The sequence below is a fragment of the Cyclopterus lumpus genome, chromosome 9 (assembly GCF_009769545.1).
Source record: "Cyclopterus lumpus isolate fCycLum1 chromosome 9, fCycLum1.pri, whole genome shotgun sequence".
In the NCBI taxonomy this organism is placed as follows: domain Eukaryota; kingdom Metazoa; phylum Chordata; class Actinopteri; order Perciformes; family Cyclopteridae; genus Cyclopterus; species Cyclopterus lumpus.
This window is the reverse complement of record NC_046974.1, coordinates 15,637,412-15,657,253: the sequence shown is the minus strand read 5'-3', so window position 1 is coordinate 15,657,253 and position 19,842 is coordinate 15,637,412. Positions and strand designations below refer to the sequence as shown.

The following is a 19,842-nucleotide window of genomic DNA, read 5'->3' as shown; positions in this document are numbered from 1 at the left end:
CTCACAATAAGTTAATCGAGGAACATTTCTATTGTCGGGATAACTATTGTGAATATCGTCACATGATTGACTTACTATTATGTTAGAGAAGTGAAAAATAGAGCCTGATTTTAAAAAGACGGGAATTATCATGTAAAAAAGACCAGATTCACACAATGTTGCTATTTCTTTTATCCTTATGACCTTATGATTTATGATTACCTTATTTATATATATATATATATATATATATATATTCATTCGCTGTGACTACTAAGAACACACACACTGATGATTACCTTCTGTGTCCTCTTTCGCCTTCAACTGTTTTTAGAAAAAGCATCGACACAGTTGAAGAGTGTCCATATGTCTGTGTATGTTTGTCTTCATTCGGAGATGAACAGGTTAATCCATTTTATTGTCGGGACAGGAATCCCTCTTGGTTCTCGGGAGAGGAATAGCTTGCTCTGATTGGTTGAGACAAACAGCTAACCGGACTGAGACCCCTATTAACCCCCACTCCACTGAGCCCCTCTGAAACATTGTCATTGATCTGTACGTCACTAAACAGACTGGCTGTTGGTTGTGTAAATTTATTGAGGGACTATTTTGGGGCCTCCATTAAAAACACACACCGCTTGTGTCCCCGGCAACTGCAGCTGTCACTGTAAACTCCACCACGCTTGACAGTCAGTATATATAGCTTTGAATGTGATCACTGTTTCTTTAACTTGCAAAATACTAAGGTATAGGTTGCAATTGCTATGTATCACTAATGACATATGTGTCTCATGATGTTTGTTAGGTTTCTCATGTTGCAGACATTGGTACTGTTGTCGTGATAATAATAATAATGAGATATGCAGTTGTTGTCCTTTAGATTAACAGGAACACATTGCAATGTACTAGTATGTACACTAGACAACTATGAGATGTGAATAAATATCATATAGCAAGCTTGAATCAATCCCTCTGTGATGTTGATCAAGTCTGTTTGGTGTCTATTCCCGGCATCCCATGACCCGTTCTCAGGGTGCCTCACACTAAGAGGAAGTGTCCTTGCATGAGATAAAACCATGACAGGCACATAATAATGCAGTCAGTTTCTCAGACTTGAGGCACAGTTCAACCGTGTGGAGTGATGTTGCCATGCCCTCTTATGGCCAATAGGGGGCTGATAGGCCACCAGAAAAGAAAACGGATAAAAACCAGTGGCCACAGGAAGAGAAAGCTATAACATTTCTGTATTTTACTCTTATTTCCAGCACCTTGCAAAACAACATTTTGTATATAATTGTTCTTCCTATGGGTCAGTTTATGTGAAATTACCTGGGGATCTTTATTCAAACAAAGACAAGTGGGTACAATATGTGAAAGAGAAACACGGGCTTGTCCCTTAACAACAGAGGCAGCAGAGTCGCACAAACTTGAGGTGTGAATTTAGCTAAACTTGCTCCTTTAGGCTGTGATACGAATTAAGATTCCATTCCGCTCATGAAAAGCTTACAAATGAAACACAAATGGTTTTGAAATATGTCCTAAAATGAGACACACAGTTACAACAGACTCTACAGAGGGAGGAAGGGATCTTGAGGATGTACAGTAGCAGCAGAGAAGAAAGGAAACACTTGTTTGGGAAAAACACTCTTGTCGTTGAGTCAATAGGAAGTGCTGGAGTCTCAGAGGGGGGGCTGAGTGGGTTAGCCTGGCTGGAGGAATGTCCTCTCATTCATTTAAATGCTGTGTAAGGACACTGGGAATGATGGTAATCATTCCTTCAGCTGGTCCTTCTGAGTCATTCAGCATGGGAAAACTAAAACTGACTCCAAGTTCCTTATCATATGCTCAGATTTCTTGAATATGTAATGTGAAACCATATTCCAATTTAACAGGTGACAACCTAGTTTAAGCCGCTACTGTTTTGTCTTTGTATGCTGTTCATGCTGGCATCGGTATTGCCACTCACTTGTTCCCTGAACCCTCCTGTGAACTGTGGGTGTAAATTGGTCTCCAACAGCACTTCTCTGGCTGGCTCTCGCTTCTTGTAGAGGAAACCTTAATCTGATTAACTGTAGGATATTTACAGCTCTAAATCCTGAGTTATCAAGGCTTGTCTTGTTTTTGTAGAGAGAGAGAGAGAGAGAGAGAGAGAGAGAGAGAGAGAGAGAGAGAGAGAGAGAGAGAGAGAGAGAGAGAGAGAGAGAGAGAGAGAGAGAGAGAGAGAGAGAGAGAGAGAGAGAGAGAGAGAGAGAGAGAGAGAGAGAGAGAGAGAGAGAGAGAGAGAGAGAGAGAGAGAGAGAGAGAGAGAGAGAGAGAGAGAGAGAGAGAGAGAGAGAGAGAGAGAGAGAGAGAGAGAGAGAGAGAGAGAGAGAGAGAGAGAGAGAGAGAGAGAGAGAGAGAGAGAGAGAGAGAGAGAGAGAGAGAGAGAGAGAGAGAGAGAGAGAGAGAGAGAGAGAGAGAGAGAGAGAGAGAGAGAGAGAGAGAGAGAGAGAGAGAGAGAGAGAGAGAGAGAGAGAGAGAGAGAGAGAGAGAGAGAGAGAGAGAGAGAGAGAGAGAGAGAGAGAGAGAGAGAGATCCTCCTCTTGTGTCCTTGGACTGAGGTTAAGAGCTGCATTCACCCAGCCAAATGCACAGATGTATTATTGTAGCCTTGAGGTGGACTTTGTTGCTCTGTTTCTATTAGCCGAGGCTACCCACAGGCTGACTCTGTCCACCTCCATCCTGATCCTCCTACATGTCATCTGCTGCATTTCAGGACTGTACTTTATCTCATTCCACTTCCCACACAAACACACAACAAAATAAGTGTTGTTTTTTTTTTTTTGTCTTCTTTTGATGAGGTTGTAGCCGTTTAATTTTGCTCTGCTGATATTCAGGAACATGTTAAAGCAATAAAGATGTTTGATAACGTACTACTTCTGTTTGATAAATATATCCCTAACACTCCAATTATTTGTTTTCCAGTGTGAATTTACTGGAGCTAGGTTTATTCCCCACACTTTTATTCTAGCTGCATGGACTCCTCTGTGTTTTCCGTTTCCACCTGCCCACAAATCACTCTCATACATCACCAGTCGACAAGCCGATACACTCCGCTGCACAGCAACTTCCCAGTGTGCACATAGGGGGGCCAGGCAATAAGCAGAGGCAGGCACAGAAAGAGAACGGGCAGAGAGAGACGGATTGGGGATTTTTTTATTTGTCCCTGAATGATAAGTTGTTCTGTCAGTAGAATCACATATAAATGCACCAACAAGCTGATGGCCAATATTGTTTGATCATTGTGATGTTTTGATATTTAAAACAATTATTTGAATTAGCCTTTTGTCTAATTCCAAGAATTACAATATGATTGTGGCCATATTTTACTGATTGCATTATCCCTGCGCCCACTAGAGACTTTAAATGTCACCTAACAAGGCAGACATTAAGGGAGAGGTTGACAGCTGTGACTGTATTGTGTATCTAATTGTAGATATTTTTACAAATAAAAATAAATGAATAGAAAAAAAACCTCATCAAAACAAATGCATTGTTTTTTATTTTTTTAATAAACTTTCCGGTGTTTTAAAAAAAATATTTTATCATGGAAGCGAGCAAGGATGTGTGAGGAAGTGGGTTGTTTTGCTGCACTGTTGCAGCTGCATGAAAACGGCATATTGACCATTACTTGTGAAAAAAGTTGAGTCATAACTTAAAAAAAGAAAAACCTCTGTGGGCGGTGTGGCACAGAGCGACCAGTGCATTTTATTGACACACTTACATCCCACGTTATTGCCAAACTCAGGGCAGTCACATCTTTCCAAATAGCTTTAGATCATGCACTGCCTTTTTGAGAGGGACCCTTGAACCCCATAGGACAGAAAACAGCAAATGTAACCGGAGTACAATTTGTATTTACTGTTTGTAACCAAATTGATGCCAACACCCCATGGATCCTCCTCAAGGACCCTGGACACAGCTAAGTGCCTCTGCCGTCAATGACAGTTCGTTCTCCTCTGCTTGCGCGCAGCTACACAGATTAGGAACACGCACAGATGCACACGCACACCCTTCTCCGCCTCCTCAGAAACGACTCTCGGTTGATCCATCAGTCGGTCAGTCTTTATCCTCCCTTGTGCTGGTGGCGTTGTGTGTGTGTGTGTGTGTGTGTGTGTGAGTGAATCCGTACTGGAGCTCGGAGGACGACGACGACAATGATGAAGACCACACCGAGAGGGGTTGAAACGCATGACCGCCGTCGTCTACAGATTGCCCGGAGTGAGGTTTGCGTCTTCTGCGCAACAACTTCTGAGGGTTAATAGGCGGCAGCTATTTTCGGATTGTCGGTGGTTATGTCATTTAGCTTCTGAATGGAGCAGCCTCAGAAGGAAAATCTGAGTTAAGGTATTTCACAGGGACTGTGGGGCGTTACGCGGACCTTGGTGTTGCGTAAAGCGCCCTTGGTGCTAGTTTTGGAGAGTTGGGAAGCGGAGTGCTGCTCTTTTGAAAGGATGAACAACTCAAAGAATCAAAAGGTAAGATTTGCTGTTTTTTAACGAAACGATTCAGAGGACTTTAGGCTTGAATGGAATGGAACAATGACCGTAGTCTAAAACACGTCACACGTCACCGCCAGATCACTCATGCCACCTGATCTAGAGATTCGGAGACATCTCGTTGGATCTACTTTCGTTACAAGTGTGCCCTGATAATATACCGTTTACTCTTGAAAGGAGAAATGCAAAAAAAAAGTGCCTTTTTACACCAGAGGACCGGTTATTGTTGCATTGATTACATTAGCTGTGGCCGTAATGACCCAATTCAATTAAAGCAGCTATGGATTTTGTTCCTTTGTTTTGTGTAGGGCGATATTAACCCTCAATGTTGTCTGGCTGCCCTGTGCTATATCACCCAGCATCTCAGAGTTGGAACCACGTGACAGCTGTGTTACTGCAATAATGACTTGCATCTCCCAGTCACCTTTTCCCCTCTCTTGTGAATAAGTCTTTCCTAAGTGCCTTGAATTGACAGCACAAAAATAGCTGGAGCAGAAAAGCCTTTGTATGTGAGAATAGTATGCTTTTAATTTCTTTCTTTCTTTTTACCCACATCAATAAAATAATAACATTCAATGGTTTTCACATAGAACATTTTTGCTCAGAACGCCATTCCACATAGCAGAGGCTTGTCTTGTATTCATATTACTATTTCAAGAAGCAGTTTGCCATGCATGCTTTCCAGTTAAACATGTGTACACCGAACCGCTGAAAAGAAAGGACAGCTACCAACGAAATGGTGCCCTCATAAACCTCTAAGAACAGTGGCCAGATGTCCTGAGTGTGTGTGACTGGCAGTCAGTTTGGTTTCTTAATTTAAGCACATTTGTCTGACAGACCACTTATGATCAACTTTTGTATCACTGAAACTCTATCCATGCACAGATTAACCAAAAAAACTGTCTACATCACTGTCCGTTGATGGCCTTTATGTTACTAAATGAAAGGCTGCTTCCTTATGTGAGAGAGGGAGCGAGAGAGAGAGAGCTATAGTTTAGATTTGAGTCTCATTGAGTTGATTTAAAAGGTCACCTGCATCAACATCAGTCAGAGATTGAACAAGCCCGACAGATGTGATCTTTCCATTCCTGGAATACAGCCTTCTGTGTGTCTGTATCTACGCATGTGTGGTGCAAAGTGTGTGTGTGTTCATTTTGTCCCTACAACTGTTTGACATTTCTGATCAGTAGTGAAAAGGTTACTTATGCAGAGCTCATCCTCAGTGTGACAGCATCCTTAATATACAGTCTTTCTGGTGCTTCTTTATGCAATTTTAGCTGTATTCGTTGCATGCTACAGTTAAACAGACTTTTACATTTTTCTGCTGATGCTTTTCACGGCCTTTGCAATTATACAATGGGGGAGAAAAGTCAGCATCCTCTGTCAGTTCACTCGCTATAGAATCCTTCAGGCCCGTGTCTAACAATCAATAACCACTTACTGCAGAGAAGCCTTCTGCAGGCAAAGTCTCTGTCTGTCCACACAGCTTTCTGTCTCACTCATCTATCTAGCTAGGTATCTCAAGTGTCTCTTCTGCTTGTATGTGTCTGTCTCCCCTCCTTCTCTTTCCTCCCAAGCCTTCCCTCACCTCTGCAGTCACGTGTGTTTTCTCTTGCTGCCTCTCTCTGCCCCTGCTCTGTGATGCTGTGCGTCTGCAGTAGAGGTCATTCTGTTTTCTCTGCTCATATTGTCCATTGCTTTTTCCTGGGAGTACTGAGATAGGTAGGACTTCTTCAGCCTATGTACTGTATGGAATGACAGCTGTGGAGATAGGGGTGCATTGGACTTTATGGTGTGTGTGTGTGTGTGTCTCCTTGAGCCAGTTGTCTTTGCACTAGTGTGAAAAATGAGCCACTTACACCTTGCTCCTCCACAATATTGCCTTACCGCCCACCCAATTATAGATCTTTTAACTCACACTTTTTCATACACAATCTTTCTCTCTCTGGGTGGTTCTTACTTCTCAGAGTCTCTTGCCAGCTTTGGTCCTCCTCTCCTGCTTTCAGTTTCCAGCTTCATGACTCAAGTAAACACTATATAAAGCCAGCTCAAAATCCGACCGACATGCCATGGCAGAGCTCTCTCAGTAAAGTTCTGTCCTATTTTATTTTTGTTCTCCTTTAGACGCAAGTGTTGTTGCAGGCAGAGTGGCAGAGTTCTCAATGGGTTTGTCCTGGCATGAATGCCTCAAAACGGAAAATAAAGGGAGAGAGAAGAGAGAATGGGGAGAGAGGCCAGATAGGGTTGATGCAGGAGGACATATCCGTGTCATCATACGTAGGACAACATGTATATTTATGCAGCAGCAGATTGATGGTGTGGCCTCATGATGCCGATACAGTGGGAAAGAAGTGACGGACAGGCAGATAAACACAGACAATGAGAGAGGAGTGATGGCGTGCCAATGCAGAGGGAGATTGTGACGGTCTTGGAGGAGAGCGCTCAGTCCCACAGACAGATAATCAGACAAGCAGCTAATGTAGAGCTGTTATGTGGGGCTGCAAACAGGACACTGGACCCAAACGCCGTCAACGATGGAAGAGCAACTTTATTGCTAAACAGGATTCCAAAAACCAGGATACAAAACACGCACACAAGATCTTCCACGATCTAGACAAGACGAACCGACAAGGGGGAATGACATGAACAGGACTTAAATACAGAGGGCTGGTGCAGGTGATTAGACACAGGAGGAAACAATCAGGGACAGGGCAGACAATCACATGGACAGGAAGTGAAGAGAAACAGAGGACACGAGAGACAAGGACTTCAAAATAAAACAGGAAACACGACAACGCTACAGATCCTGACATAAACCCCCCCCCCCCCTCAAGGGGCGGATTCCAGACGTCCCAACACAGTCCCCCAGGGTGGGTGGAGGGGAGCCGGAGGCGGGACCAAATGCATGTCAGAAGAAGTCCAGGGGGACGGGCCGGAGGACGACCACCTGGAGGACTGACCTGCTCTGGAGGACGGGCAGGAGGACGCTACAGATCCTGACATAACCAAAAGCCTGGCAGAAGAAGTCCGGGGGACGGGCCGGAGGACGACCACCAGGAGGACTGACCTGCTCCGGAGGACGGGCAGGAGGACGGCCACCAGGCGAACTGACGGGCTCCGGGGGAACCCCGGGAACAGAAGCCGGAAGCGGCCAGGGTGGCGACCGAACACAGAGAACCTGAGTCGGCTGGGGCGGCAATGGGACAGGAGGAGACGGAGTCTGCCGGGGCGGCGACGGGACCCGGGGACCCGGGGTCTGCCGGGGCGGCGACGGGACCCGGGGACCCGGGGTCTGCCGGGGCGGCGACGGGACCCGGGGAGCCCGGGTCGGCCGGGGCGGCGACGGGACCCGGGGAGCCGGGGTCGGCCGGGGCGGCGACGGGACCCGGGGAGCTGGGGGTCGGCCGGGGCGGCGACGGGACACGGGGAGCTGGGGGTCGGCCGGGGCGCCGACGGGACACGGGGAGCGGGGGTCGGCCGGGGCGCCGACGGGACACGGGGAGCTGGAGTCGGCCGGGGCGACGACGGGACACGGGGAGCTGGGGTCGGCTGGGGCGCCGACGGAACACAGAACTGCAACGTGGACTGCGGCGCAGCGTCGGCAGGAACCAGCATTGACTGCGGCGCAGCGTCTGCAGGAACCAGCGTAGACTGCGGCCGAAGCAGGACCATGTCTAACGCTCGGAGGGACTCCAACATGTCCCGGAGAGCGTCCTGGGACGAGGCAAAGGAAGCAAGGACCGGCCGGAAGTCCGACAGGTCACAGGAGGTTGGGGTTGGCCGGAACACGGAGGCGGCAACAGGAAAAGGCGAGGGCTGCAGCACGGAGGCGACTCCGGGAACCGGAGTAGTCTGCGGCACAGAGGCGGCAGCCGGAACCCTCCAACGACGCGGTCCGGAGGTTTGCGCCCCCCACTCCGGGGCTGGGCCTGCGTGACCTCTGCCACTGGGGCTACGAGCCCAACGGGTCCCGTTGAAGGGGTCTGGTACCGAGATCCTATGGGGGTTGAAGTTCCCCTTCTGCAGGCTACGAGGGCCCCCATAGGCCAAGCGGGTCCCTTCGAAGGGGTTTGGTGCCGAGACCCTATGCGGGTTGTAGTTCCCCTTCTGGAGGCTACGAGGGCCCCCATAGGCCAAGCGGGTCCCTTCGAAGGGGTTGTAGGCTGGGTCCATCGTTGGTCGGTTCGTTCTGTTATGTGGGGCTGCAAACAGGACACTGGACCCAAACGCCGTCAACGATGGAAGAGCAACTTTATTGCTAAACAGGATTCCAAAAACAGGCTTCAAAAACCAGGATACAAAACACGCACACAAGATCTTCCACGATCTAGACAAGACGAACCGACAAGGGGGAATGACATGAACAGGACTTAAATACAGAGGGCTGGTGCAGGTGATTGGACACAGGAGGAAACAATCAGGAACAGGGCAGACAATCACAGGGACAGGAAGTGAAGAGAAACAGAGGACACGAGAGACAAGGACTTCAAAATAAAACAGGAAACACGACAACGCTACAGATCCTGACAAGAGCTGCTGGCAGCGGATCACAATCGGACCCAGTTTACGCCAATCTGTCATGTCTATCCGAGGAAGCAGGTGCTGAGCTGTCAGTCATTTATACTGTGCTGTTTGACAGGCTGTGTAATATCTGCTACCTGTTGTGTGTGTGTGTGTGTGTGTGAGAGAGAGTTTCCCTTCATTTTACAATGCATTCGCACTGCCAATACATGATTGGGTCATGTTAGTTGGTTTTGCTCTCATGTTGAGCGAGATATGTGCATAGCCTCAAAATGTTCACAGACAAATGCTCATTTACTACATCTGTGGAAATCTCATATAATGGATAATCCATCTAGGCAACCCTTTGTGCTGCTCCCATGGCCCTCTGATTAAATGCTGGCATGGCCGTGCAGAATCGATAATAATATTATCAAAAACAGGTCTTTGCACTCATTCACACACGCACACACGCACACACACACACACACACACACACACACACACACACACACTAGGTGCACACATCATGATGCTCAGGCGATATTTCATTGTGGGTCGGGGTTAGATGCTGCAGACAGAGAGGATTGTATGTGAAGCGATATATTTGACAGAACACAAAATAGCTCTTGGATTTGCAAGAGAATGTGAAAGGGTACGGTCAATGCTTGGCTGAATGGTCCGATGCTGTTTACAATGAAACGCATCTACTTGGGTTTATTTATTTGTGTGTGTGTGTAGACTGACTGAAGTAGAGCCTCCATAAATACCACCAGACCGCTGCCCTGCATTTGTTCTACACTGGAAAAACCTGACCGTCATAGACCTGTTATGATATTTTTAGACCAACTTGGTCAATAGCCAGTATTTTGAAAGCATTATTATTTTTTGTTCATGTTCTCTATACGATATTCAAAGCATTAATATAACATAAAGCAACTATTTGAACTTCTCTGTGCTTTGTTGACATAAACTATTAATATTGTTGCCGGACACGCTGTTTTTAGTGCATGTTTGTGCATGTAAGCACATCCCACTGGCTAGCTCATGGTGGCCACTTGGAAAAAAATTAACCATCCTCCTGACTGCAGGCATCGCAGAAGATTTGTATCGCCCACCCTTTAGTTTCCTCACTAGGTCCACACTGTTGGCTCTGACAGCACTCTTGCCGTTATTTGTTTTTGTTCACTGCAACAATGGATGTAGGCTGTGAGCCGCCTCCTCAGCCATCGCCATGTTGAGAACTGGGTGGAGATGATAGATATGCTCTGAATTTTGTATTGTGCAACTTTTAAAACTTTTCATTGTCAAAGACAATAATAATTCTAATCATTCTTTTGCCCTACTATTTTCATTTCTGGGCTGAAAAGCTATTTAAAACCGCATCTAAATCTACATGGGACAGGGAACCGCCCTCCATATAAATCCAGCTTAACATGAACATAATTTAAATGATTAATATAAACTACCGTACAAAGACAATTACATTGCATTGCAGCTTTTATTCACTGAGTTTATGGATGAACTTCCATCAATATTCCTGCCAAACTGCTAAATGGAATGTCCAATAAGTTTAATGAAAGGCTATTATTATTGATCCACTTTCTCAATTTCGCCTTGATAAAGAATGCTTCAATATTGTGTGTATGTATGTGTGTGTGTGTGTATGTGTGTGTGTGTGTATATATATATATATATATATATATATATATATATATATATATATATATATATATATATATATATATATATATATATATATATATATATATATATATATATATATATATATATATATAAAAATAATCTCAAGGAATGCTTTGTACTAATCCTCTCAAATGTAGTGTAAGATCATGTGAGACACTAACTAGCTCTATTCGCGTCGGCCTGCTTATGGTGCATTTACATGTCAGCAGATAGAAGCTGTTGTGAAGCCCCTCCCACTGTCCTGGAGCCTGTCCTGGCAAACAGTGTTCTTATGTAGCTGAATACATGTGTTGAACTAGTGTGTATCTGCAGTGTAGATAAGTGTTCGCGTAAATCAAAAAAGCTGTGTGTCTTGTACGCACACATCCGCACAACAAATACACACACATAGGAACTCTAAGGGTTAATGTGAACCATTAGTAACCAGATCAGGCTGTAAGTGCTGTGAAGGGCCAGAAGTGACAGATTCAGGGAGTGTGAGTAGATCTCACCTTACATGTGTTCCCCATGACATGAATATGACTGTCATTAATCAAAGCCTTGAAACAAATACTACTTTCATTATCCTGTGATAGAAATATTCCTCAGGTCTTAATTCATGGCAGCCATTAATAAATGGCATACCACAGGGCTGTAGAGCAAAAGAGCAGTGTGCAGTCTTACATTTCTCATCCAGTTTAAGTCTATGTTATATCTTTATTTTTTCTGGATACCGTAAATGTAGTTTCTGACCAAACAAGGGTAGTAATACCTACATTTCAGAAATCATTAAACTGTTACAAATTTGAAAGAAATGACGGTCGTCAGCGTAAAAGCTAGCATCCCCCCACTCCCATGAGCACCTTCCAGCCGTACCTCATCTGTCCCTTTCTTTGGTGGTTTTGTCCTAAGGGCAGAGGGCTGAGGGTCAGCTCAGTCATATCCGGTGTTGCTTTAACACGGCTCAGAAGTCCCTGAAGCTTCATGAATATTATAATGAACCACATTCTCTCGCTGGTCGATAGTGATTCAAGCACACACATGAACAGATACACACATACGTTACACACAGCTTCACCATGGAGTATCTGCGGCCTTCGCCTTTCTGTTTCGTACACCTTCATAATGTACAAAGGCCTCACCTCCCCTCCAACAGATCTCACGTGGGAGTAGCACATGTGATTTATATATACACGTGGTCATACAGTCTAAATAAGGCAACAGTGATAAATAATAGAGTGATACAAACAGATTCCACAGAGCTCTAGGGCCCAGAGAGAGCACGCCAAATATAAGGCAGAGACAAACGGAGACAATTGCTACGTTTACATGGATTGCAATATCCTAGTATTGATTAAGACGAGAAGCTGTAAACAACATTGTCTGATTGCTTTTAACTCAATAAGGCCCAAGTTGTAATAAACATAATTTAATTGTGATGAGAAGCTAAGTAGAGTATTGGAGAAACACAGTATACATTGAGTATATATATATATATCATGGACCATCTATCTACTTTCAAGGTATAAATACATTGTTAGTGATGCTGCCAGTCCGAGAAATATTGGTACAACAAGCCATATGGGAAGTATGACAAGTTTTCAATCGAAATGAAAATAGTTATGACTACGTTATTAAAAGTCCAAACCTAAATGCCATCACAAACAACAACACATCTTAAATCAGGCAAGGCAAAAACAAAATCGTATGGTTAGCAGCTGAAGGTTTTATCACAATCACATGTTAGATTTTTGTAAAAGCTTTATTTGGCCGGTCCCTGCTACACTGCAAGACAGTTGTTTTGAAATCTACAAAGGCTAAAGCGCTCTTTGGAATGTGAATAGAAGGATAAAACTGAGAAGAACAATGCACTTTCCGATATATCCGCATAAATATGGTCTTATCCTCACAAGCTTTGCACCTCTCCATGAGTGCCTGTAGTGTAGCATAGACAGCCGAGGTAAAAGACAACAGAGAGGACAATTTGGCAGGCTTTAATGCTAGTGAGGCCGGCTGAGCTAATCAGCCTCGATCTCCTGATCCTGATTCAGACGAGGAGGAAAGCCTCAGATTACTGAGACAACTGAAATGGTGTCAGTCTGTTGAAATGGTTCATCAGCAGGGGGCAGGGGGTGGGACAACCAACGAGAGCTTTACAAAGGTGTTGCAAGTGTTACAGTAGGATGGGCTTGTGGTAGGAAGATAACTAGCCCCCCCCTCACCCCACTGAGAATGGTACACGACTCAGCAGGGATGCTACTTTCTATGTGGCACTGTGACCTCTTGCCCTCTACACCCTCCCTTTGTCCCTTCCTTTTAGCTGTTTGTCATTGCCATTTGTCTGTCCCTCTCTGCCCACTCCAAAATGCAGTCACTGTTGATTCTGTTTTTTTCTTTATTGACTCTAATTCCAACAGTATGCCCCAAATTAATTTGGCATTTTTCCTAAGCACCGATGTGCTGTATAGTGGCACTTGCACGTTATACTAGTTAATCTAAAAGCAACATACTCAACCAGTCATGTGATGTTGTTGGCCAGTAACAGGCAAAGAAGACTGCAAACATTTGGGCTTGCCAGTCTGGACACACTGCGGAGAAGGAATCAAAAACCTGTCGTGTCCTACTTCTACCCTCTCATCTTCTCTTTCCCCACGTCTACCCGAGGTGTGAGGTAGCATCTCATACTGAGAGCTGTCAGTCACCATGACACTTGCAGAAGTTGTTGGAAGAGTCCATTGAGTTAATTTTTTTTTAAAGAGAAATTGATGTGCTCCACCCAGCCCCTCACAGGCTTATCAGCGTAAGCGATAAGTGACACAGCCAACTTCCGTTCACAGACTAACACCTCTCTTCAAACAGTAATTTGATGTGTGAGAGACAGAACTGGCTGTAACGACATGTGAAATCTTTCACATGTCGTTACAGCCAGTGCATTTTTACGTCATGTGTATCTTTTAATGTGATTAAATCCCCTTTACCTTATCTCCACACTTATGGATGCACTAGCAGAATGCTCTCGTTGAGAGAGATCACAGCAGTCTTTGATCAGGGGCTTAGAATGACCGGCTTCATACCCGTTCCTTTCCTAAACTCTTCTCTCCTTTGTCTCTATGGACCTCTGGCTTAGAGGAAAAGCTGGCTAATCAGTTAATAATACAGCATCAGCTTGTATAATAGTCAGTGGCGGTGTTGCAGGCCTGCAGTGCACAACACTGACTGCCAGTAAAGTTCACTGGTGAGTTTACAATTTGTGTGTGTGTGTGTGTGTGTGTTTCTCCTAATTCATTAATTGCCTCTTGCGGTCCTCAGACAGTCTGGTTTTCCAATTCGTCTCATTAGGGTTTCTCCATTACTGTTTTTTCATTAGAAGTAGTGGATTGTGAGTTCTCCACTTTAAAGCTGTAAAACATACAAAACTATGTAAAAACTGCTGGAAAATACAACGATACACTGATTGTTTTTGCTCTGTTTGACATGTAGAGTTGAATCTAAACGAAGCACAACAAAACATATTCTAACCTTCAAGGATCCAGAGAAGATTTACAATTCCGTTTATTTTATCTGAGCATAGTATTACTGTATTTTTAATGCAGCCCAGCCTTTTCCCCCTGGTCTTCTTAGAGGTGAGATGGAAGAGGAACAAGAGGGGGTCCTGCTGTTATTAGTGTTGTGCTGTTGTTACGCATAATAAACTACTCTGCCGGTTGAATGTATACATTTTATTCCAGCCAACAATTATTTGAGTCTGCTCTGAAACCTGTAAGTAGCGTTTTATAAATCTTTACTCTCCAGGCCTTTTAGATATATACGCTGAGAGACCACACACAGCCATACAGTAAATAGATATACTAACACACATGCACAGGTGCTCACACACTTCATGTTATTATCACCTATACATTGCCTTCAAATTATTATGAAGTTTTGTTTGCCTGCCCGCAGCTTCTCCCAGCTCCCACTGCTTCTGTATAATAAATCGGATTAAGCTGAGTGTGCACATCACCCTGTAATGTGCCTATACATTGCTGGAGTGATCACTGCTTGGCAGACTCTAAGCTTCCTTTGCTCTCTTGTATCTCTAAACACATTGTTTCATAGCTTGAAATGTACTTCTCTGTTGCTCTCTTTAGGGACAGCAGCCAAATAATGAAATGCATTTAAATATACCAAATTCACACACAGGGCAGATTTGCACTGACATACTTGCATGCATTTGTTTCCATACACATGCATAATCCGGCACCTTCTGCATGCACATGAAACATGATTTAGGACACCAATGCGCGCATATTATTTATCTCATTAGCACATTCTGCTCTGAGTCCACCCTGTGTGTGCTAGGACCCAGCTGCATTTGAAACACATTGCCTTTGTGTGAGAACAGCTGGCTGCAAAGTCATTTGGACACACGCTCGCACAGACAAGCACACGTGGACAAGCACTCGCATGGTTTTCCATTCAAGCAGAGCTGAAATAGTCTATATTGTCAGCGAATAATTGAATGCATAAGCTGTCTGAAGGAGGGAGATTTCAGTGTTCCAGCTATAAGGGTAATAATATAATGACATCAGCATGTTGGCACCTAGACCTGGGTACACAGATGCATTTTGCCATATGAAAGGGTAGCCAGCCTTGCTGTCGTAAAAGGCAAATGCAAACACCCCACCCAGTTACTGTTTCTCTTCCCCCTCCCTCTGCTCTGTCTGAGCAGTAACAAACTGGTTCCCTTCACTGTTATTGTGCCCAGGCTTCCCAGCAGCAGCTGGAGGCTGCGACACTGTAGGGACCGTTGGGTGAATTGGATCATTGTTTTTGAGTGGTTTGGGAATTGTTGATTATGACAGTGACGTGTTGTGTGTTACTGAAAGTCACATTGGCACTAAACCCCAGCCAATTCACTCATTACTCCATTTCGTCCATTCACTCATATTCTATCCTTATTCTTTCCTTTCTACTTATATTCCCACATTTTCTCTCATAAGCCAGCTCTCGCTCAGCTAATTTGCCATTGATTTATTTTCCTCTCTTCATTTATCTCCTATTCTTTCTTGCACTCTCAACTGCTCCCTCTATCCCTCTGCAGCCGTGCGGTGTGGGAGGGGAAGAGGGTGAGGATGAGGGAAAGTAGAGGGTGGAGAGGAAGGCGAGGCACATAGTTGTGGCTGGCTAATTGAAAGCCAACAGTTTGGTCAGTGAAGTCTGTATGGGAGTGGTCAGGAATTTCTATTTTGTGTGTGTGAGTGAAACATTAGCCTCTGAGTGTGTTTAAGTCCTGCTCTTGTTGTCCTCTTGCTACTCTTATTTTCTATCGACCTCTTTCACTCTGTCTGTCCAACAAGCAGTCAGCTGTGGTGTGTTGTCTGTTCAAAAAGAAAACAAATTCAGAGTCAGCAAAGAGGAGAAAGTCGCTTTATAGTGATGAGAGAGGTCAGCCTTTAACTGGAAGATGCAGATTCCATGCAAATGCCGAAAGACAATTTATTGACTGTTATCAACATTGATGCCTGTTGTGTATGTGCACAGGTTTCAGCCGGGCACATGCTATTGTGCACATGCTTGCTCGAGTAAACCCAAGACTTGTACTCTGAACTGATATAATCTAAGACTGGACTTTGTCAGGCGCCTCACTTTTATCCATTTAGTGCTAATGCCAGCAGGCCTGAATGCTCACAATGATAATAACATGTTGACAAGTATACACACATTTGCTAATTTGCAGTACAGCAGCTGAGGCTGATGGGAATGTCATACATTTTACTTGATAAGGATAAATTGTTTTCCACGAGAGACATTAAGTGGAACAGGAATGTCTCTAAATTTCATTGCAATCAATCAGAATCAGCTTTATTCATCCATCCAATAGTTGTTGAGATATTTCAGCCAGGACCAAAGTGACAAACTGAACTAACAGACTGAGACGTTTAACGAATCTGCCATCCGTACAGTTAAGCTAAATGGCAAAAGAAACACGCTGGTAAAAATATGTTGCCATATTTTACAAATAAGTAGTTTTGTAAATGTAAACACTATTTAGTAATAACTCTAAATCCTCTACTCTGTCATTCTCAAGTAATTTGAATGAATGTGGTTCTACTATACAGAGCAAACTGTTGTTTCTTGCTGTGTTTAATACTGAATTGGTAAATCTAACCCCATGCTGTAACCGCAGCCGTCTGGTCTGCTCAGGGTCTGAGGTCAGAGGTCAAGGGTCAGTGATCTGTACAGAGAAGCCTACTCATGCGTTACAACACATCGTAAACAAACCATTACACACCATCTGCAGCGGCGTCAAATCCCCAAACCAACATGTGTGTTTGTGTAGGTGTGTGTGTTGGTGTATCTGAGATCACACCCACAGACGCACAAGTGAGGATCAACACACACAGCCAGACAGGGACAGAGAGCTGATGGAGGAAGTGACCATCTGGTATCTGAGGCATCACATTACCTTCTGAAAGGTTACATCGGCCTCATGCATTAATTTTTTGATGGACACGTGTTGTCTTGCTCAATGACACTTCAACATGGGGACAGGGATCCAACAGCCCTGTGATGAACCGCCAATCCATGTTTATGATTTAGCTAAAAAAGTCAATAATGGTTTGAGTATGAAGTAACAGTATGCAGTTAGTCTAAATTATTCCATAATTAAACAGCGTTCTATCTCTAACCATTAGTGTAACTATCAAATCATTTTTTTTTCCTCTCAGAAAAAGACACTTTCTTAATTATTTCAAAGTCTGCTCATTTACAGACTTTATGGTTCGTTAGCTCAGCAACATAATTGCTCATATAGAACCCACTACCTCTCTTTCTGTTGCCAAATCTGTCTCTTAATTTCTTGATTGCCACCTCCCTTTTGCCAAAGTTGTGTTTTTCCCATCATTGTTGTCTTCTCTTGTAAGTCTAGCACCTCCTCACCATCTCCCCCACCGCACCCTGCTCATCTCCTGACAGCGCTTTCTAGTTCTTTTCTTTCACTCGTGCTTCTCGTTCTCGTCTCTTTTTTTACTCCCAACTGCCTCGTACACTCACCCAGACCTTTCGCCCTGTCAACCCGTATCTCCTCTCCTTCTTTTTTTTCTCAATCCCCCCCAGCCCCACTGTTTCCTTTGACAGCACCACCTCCCCTCTGTGCCGCTGCTTGATACCCAACAGGCACTGCATCCCCGTCGCCCATCCACCCTTCCTTCACCCTCTATCTGGCTGCTGTCCACACTATCACAATCAGAGGCAGGCAGCCTCTCTGTCAATGCCCACTGGTCTCACACCTGCCACTCTGAAGACACTGTGTGAGGGACTCACTGTGGCCAAGTGTGTGTTTGTTTATTTATGTGAGCATTTGTGAAAGATTATAAAGAGATCTCTTACTATCTCTTACTTCGCTGTCAGCCCGACTCTGTTAGCCCGACATAAAACCAGACGCATGGATTAGAGGTAGATCTAGGCTAGTGTTCTATTCTGAGATCCCCTTAAGGAGAAGCCTGTTAATTTCTAAATGCAGGACCCCCTCCTAGCAGGTCACTCTAAGGCCCGCTACATGAAACTGGACTGTGGTGACAGCGCTCTGTGTGCGTGTGTGTGTGTGTCTGTGTCTGTGTGTGTGTGCTATAAGTGTATGTGCGTTCCTTCAAAGTTGGCTGGCTAGCCTCTGGCTGAGTGGTGCATGGACCATGGTTTGTGGTGCCACAATTGACGAGGACATTTAGATACAGCTAGAGCTGGGCTTTCTCTCCTTTCTCTGTTCATATATAACAAAATGTCAGCACTGAATCTTGTCTGCCTTTCTGTAAGTGCATAGACTTATGCAGCCATGCAAACAGTGGATAGTTTTCATGTTCGTTGAAGTTTCACACCTTGGGCTCATTATTATAATATTTGATCTATAAAATATACATGTGTTGCTCTTTCTTAATGTATCAGTTAAGTATTCACTGCAAATAAATCAAAAACATAAATGCAGACTTGAATGTGCTTTTTCCTTTATCCTCAGTGATAATTACTTATTAACTCTTGAAAAACTCTAAGACACTTGATTGGAAGAAAACCATCTCAATCAAACAATGAACACTCAATAAAACACTTGACCTGTGGAATGTAATTATCCACTTGTACCTCACAGACATCCAGTAGCTAAGTGCTACTTGTTTATACCATTGCTGTAATTTGGTCTCCTGTCTTTCGCAGCCAAGAGTTCTGTAATTGCTTTTCAGTCCGTGAATGTGTTTATTTAATGGCAGGCTTATTCATAGCTACATTGTGTTCAACAGCCAGTGTAGATGGTCCACAACTCTAGACTGATCATTATCTTCATCAGGATAAGTACACTCTCATTTTGTTTCATAACTCTGGCAGTATTTATCAGGAGGAATTTGCTAGTAATCACCTCCGTTCCTTTTAATGTTATACCATGTTATTGCAGCAAGTGATACTGTAATGCATGCTGGACTATGACTTACAGAGCTTCAATGTTTTGGCGGTTTGGTTTAGAGACAGAATAGTTGGATCTGTGTGATGCACTTAGTGTAGCTTTAAGTGTGGTTGTATCCAAAGGAAACAAATTTGTTTTTTACAAGACTGTGGTTAATCAGAAACCTCATCTTGAAGTGAACTGCATCCAAATGTGGACTTTTGTGTCTACATTGCATTCATTCCTCTCCCACTGCTCCTCTGTTGAACAATGTGTGGGACTCGTGCTAACAGAGACCGGCAGAGAGGAGAACGAGGGAGGGTATGGAGGAGGAGAAAGAAAAGCTGATTGAGGACGGTGGAGAGGAACGGGTGGAATGTGAGGAAAGGCGGAAGAAAATGAGCAGTGAAAGTATAAAAGTTCAAATAAAAACGTTAAGAATAGGCCAGAAAGAGACATTGGAGTAGAGGAGGAGAAAGCCGACAGAGGGGTGAGAGAAGAAGGGCAAAGAGAGCACTGGAGTTTTTGTGGGGAGAGTGTGAGCTTGTTAATGTTTCACTGAATAGGACAATAACACACACATACATACATACATACATACATACATACATAACTACATACAAATATTCCAGCAGTCGGGCAAATGCTGCATGGCATCCATTCATTCATTCATTATAAACAGAGAGTAACCATCTTATTTTAGAGTAACTATCATATTTTCCTAACTTG

At 44.1% G+C, this 19,842-nt stretch overlaps 1 protein-coding gene across 3 annotated transcripts in view; it reads left to right on the top strand.

The window, feature by feature from the left end:
• Window positions 1-19,842, top strand: part of rtkn (rhotekin) — a 50,925-nt gene that overhangs the window by 21,311 nt on the left and 9,772 nt on the right. Inside the window, exon 1 of one of the 3 annotated variants that reach the window (XM_034541104.1) lies at window positions 3,802-3,939. The exons of 1 other annotated variant lie outside the window; for it this stretch is intronic. In XM_034541104.1, the coding sequence (XP_034396995.1) occupies window positions 3,898-3,939 (42 nt within the window). In that variant the 5' untranslated portion in view covers window positions 3,802-3,897. Of the gene's footprint in view, window positions 1-3,801; window positions 4,497-19,842 lie in introns of those variants that run through there. One more of the 3 variants, XM_034541105.1, reaches the window with a different exon arrangement.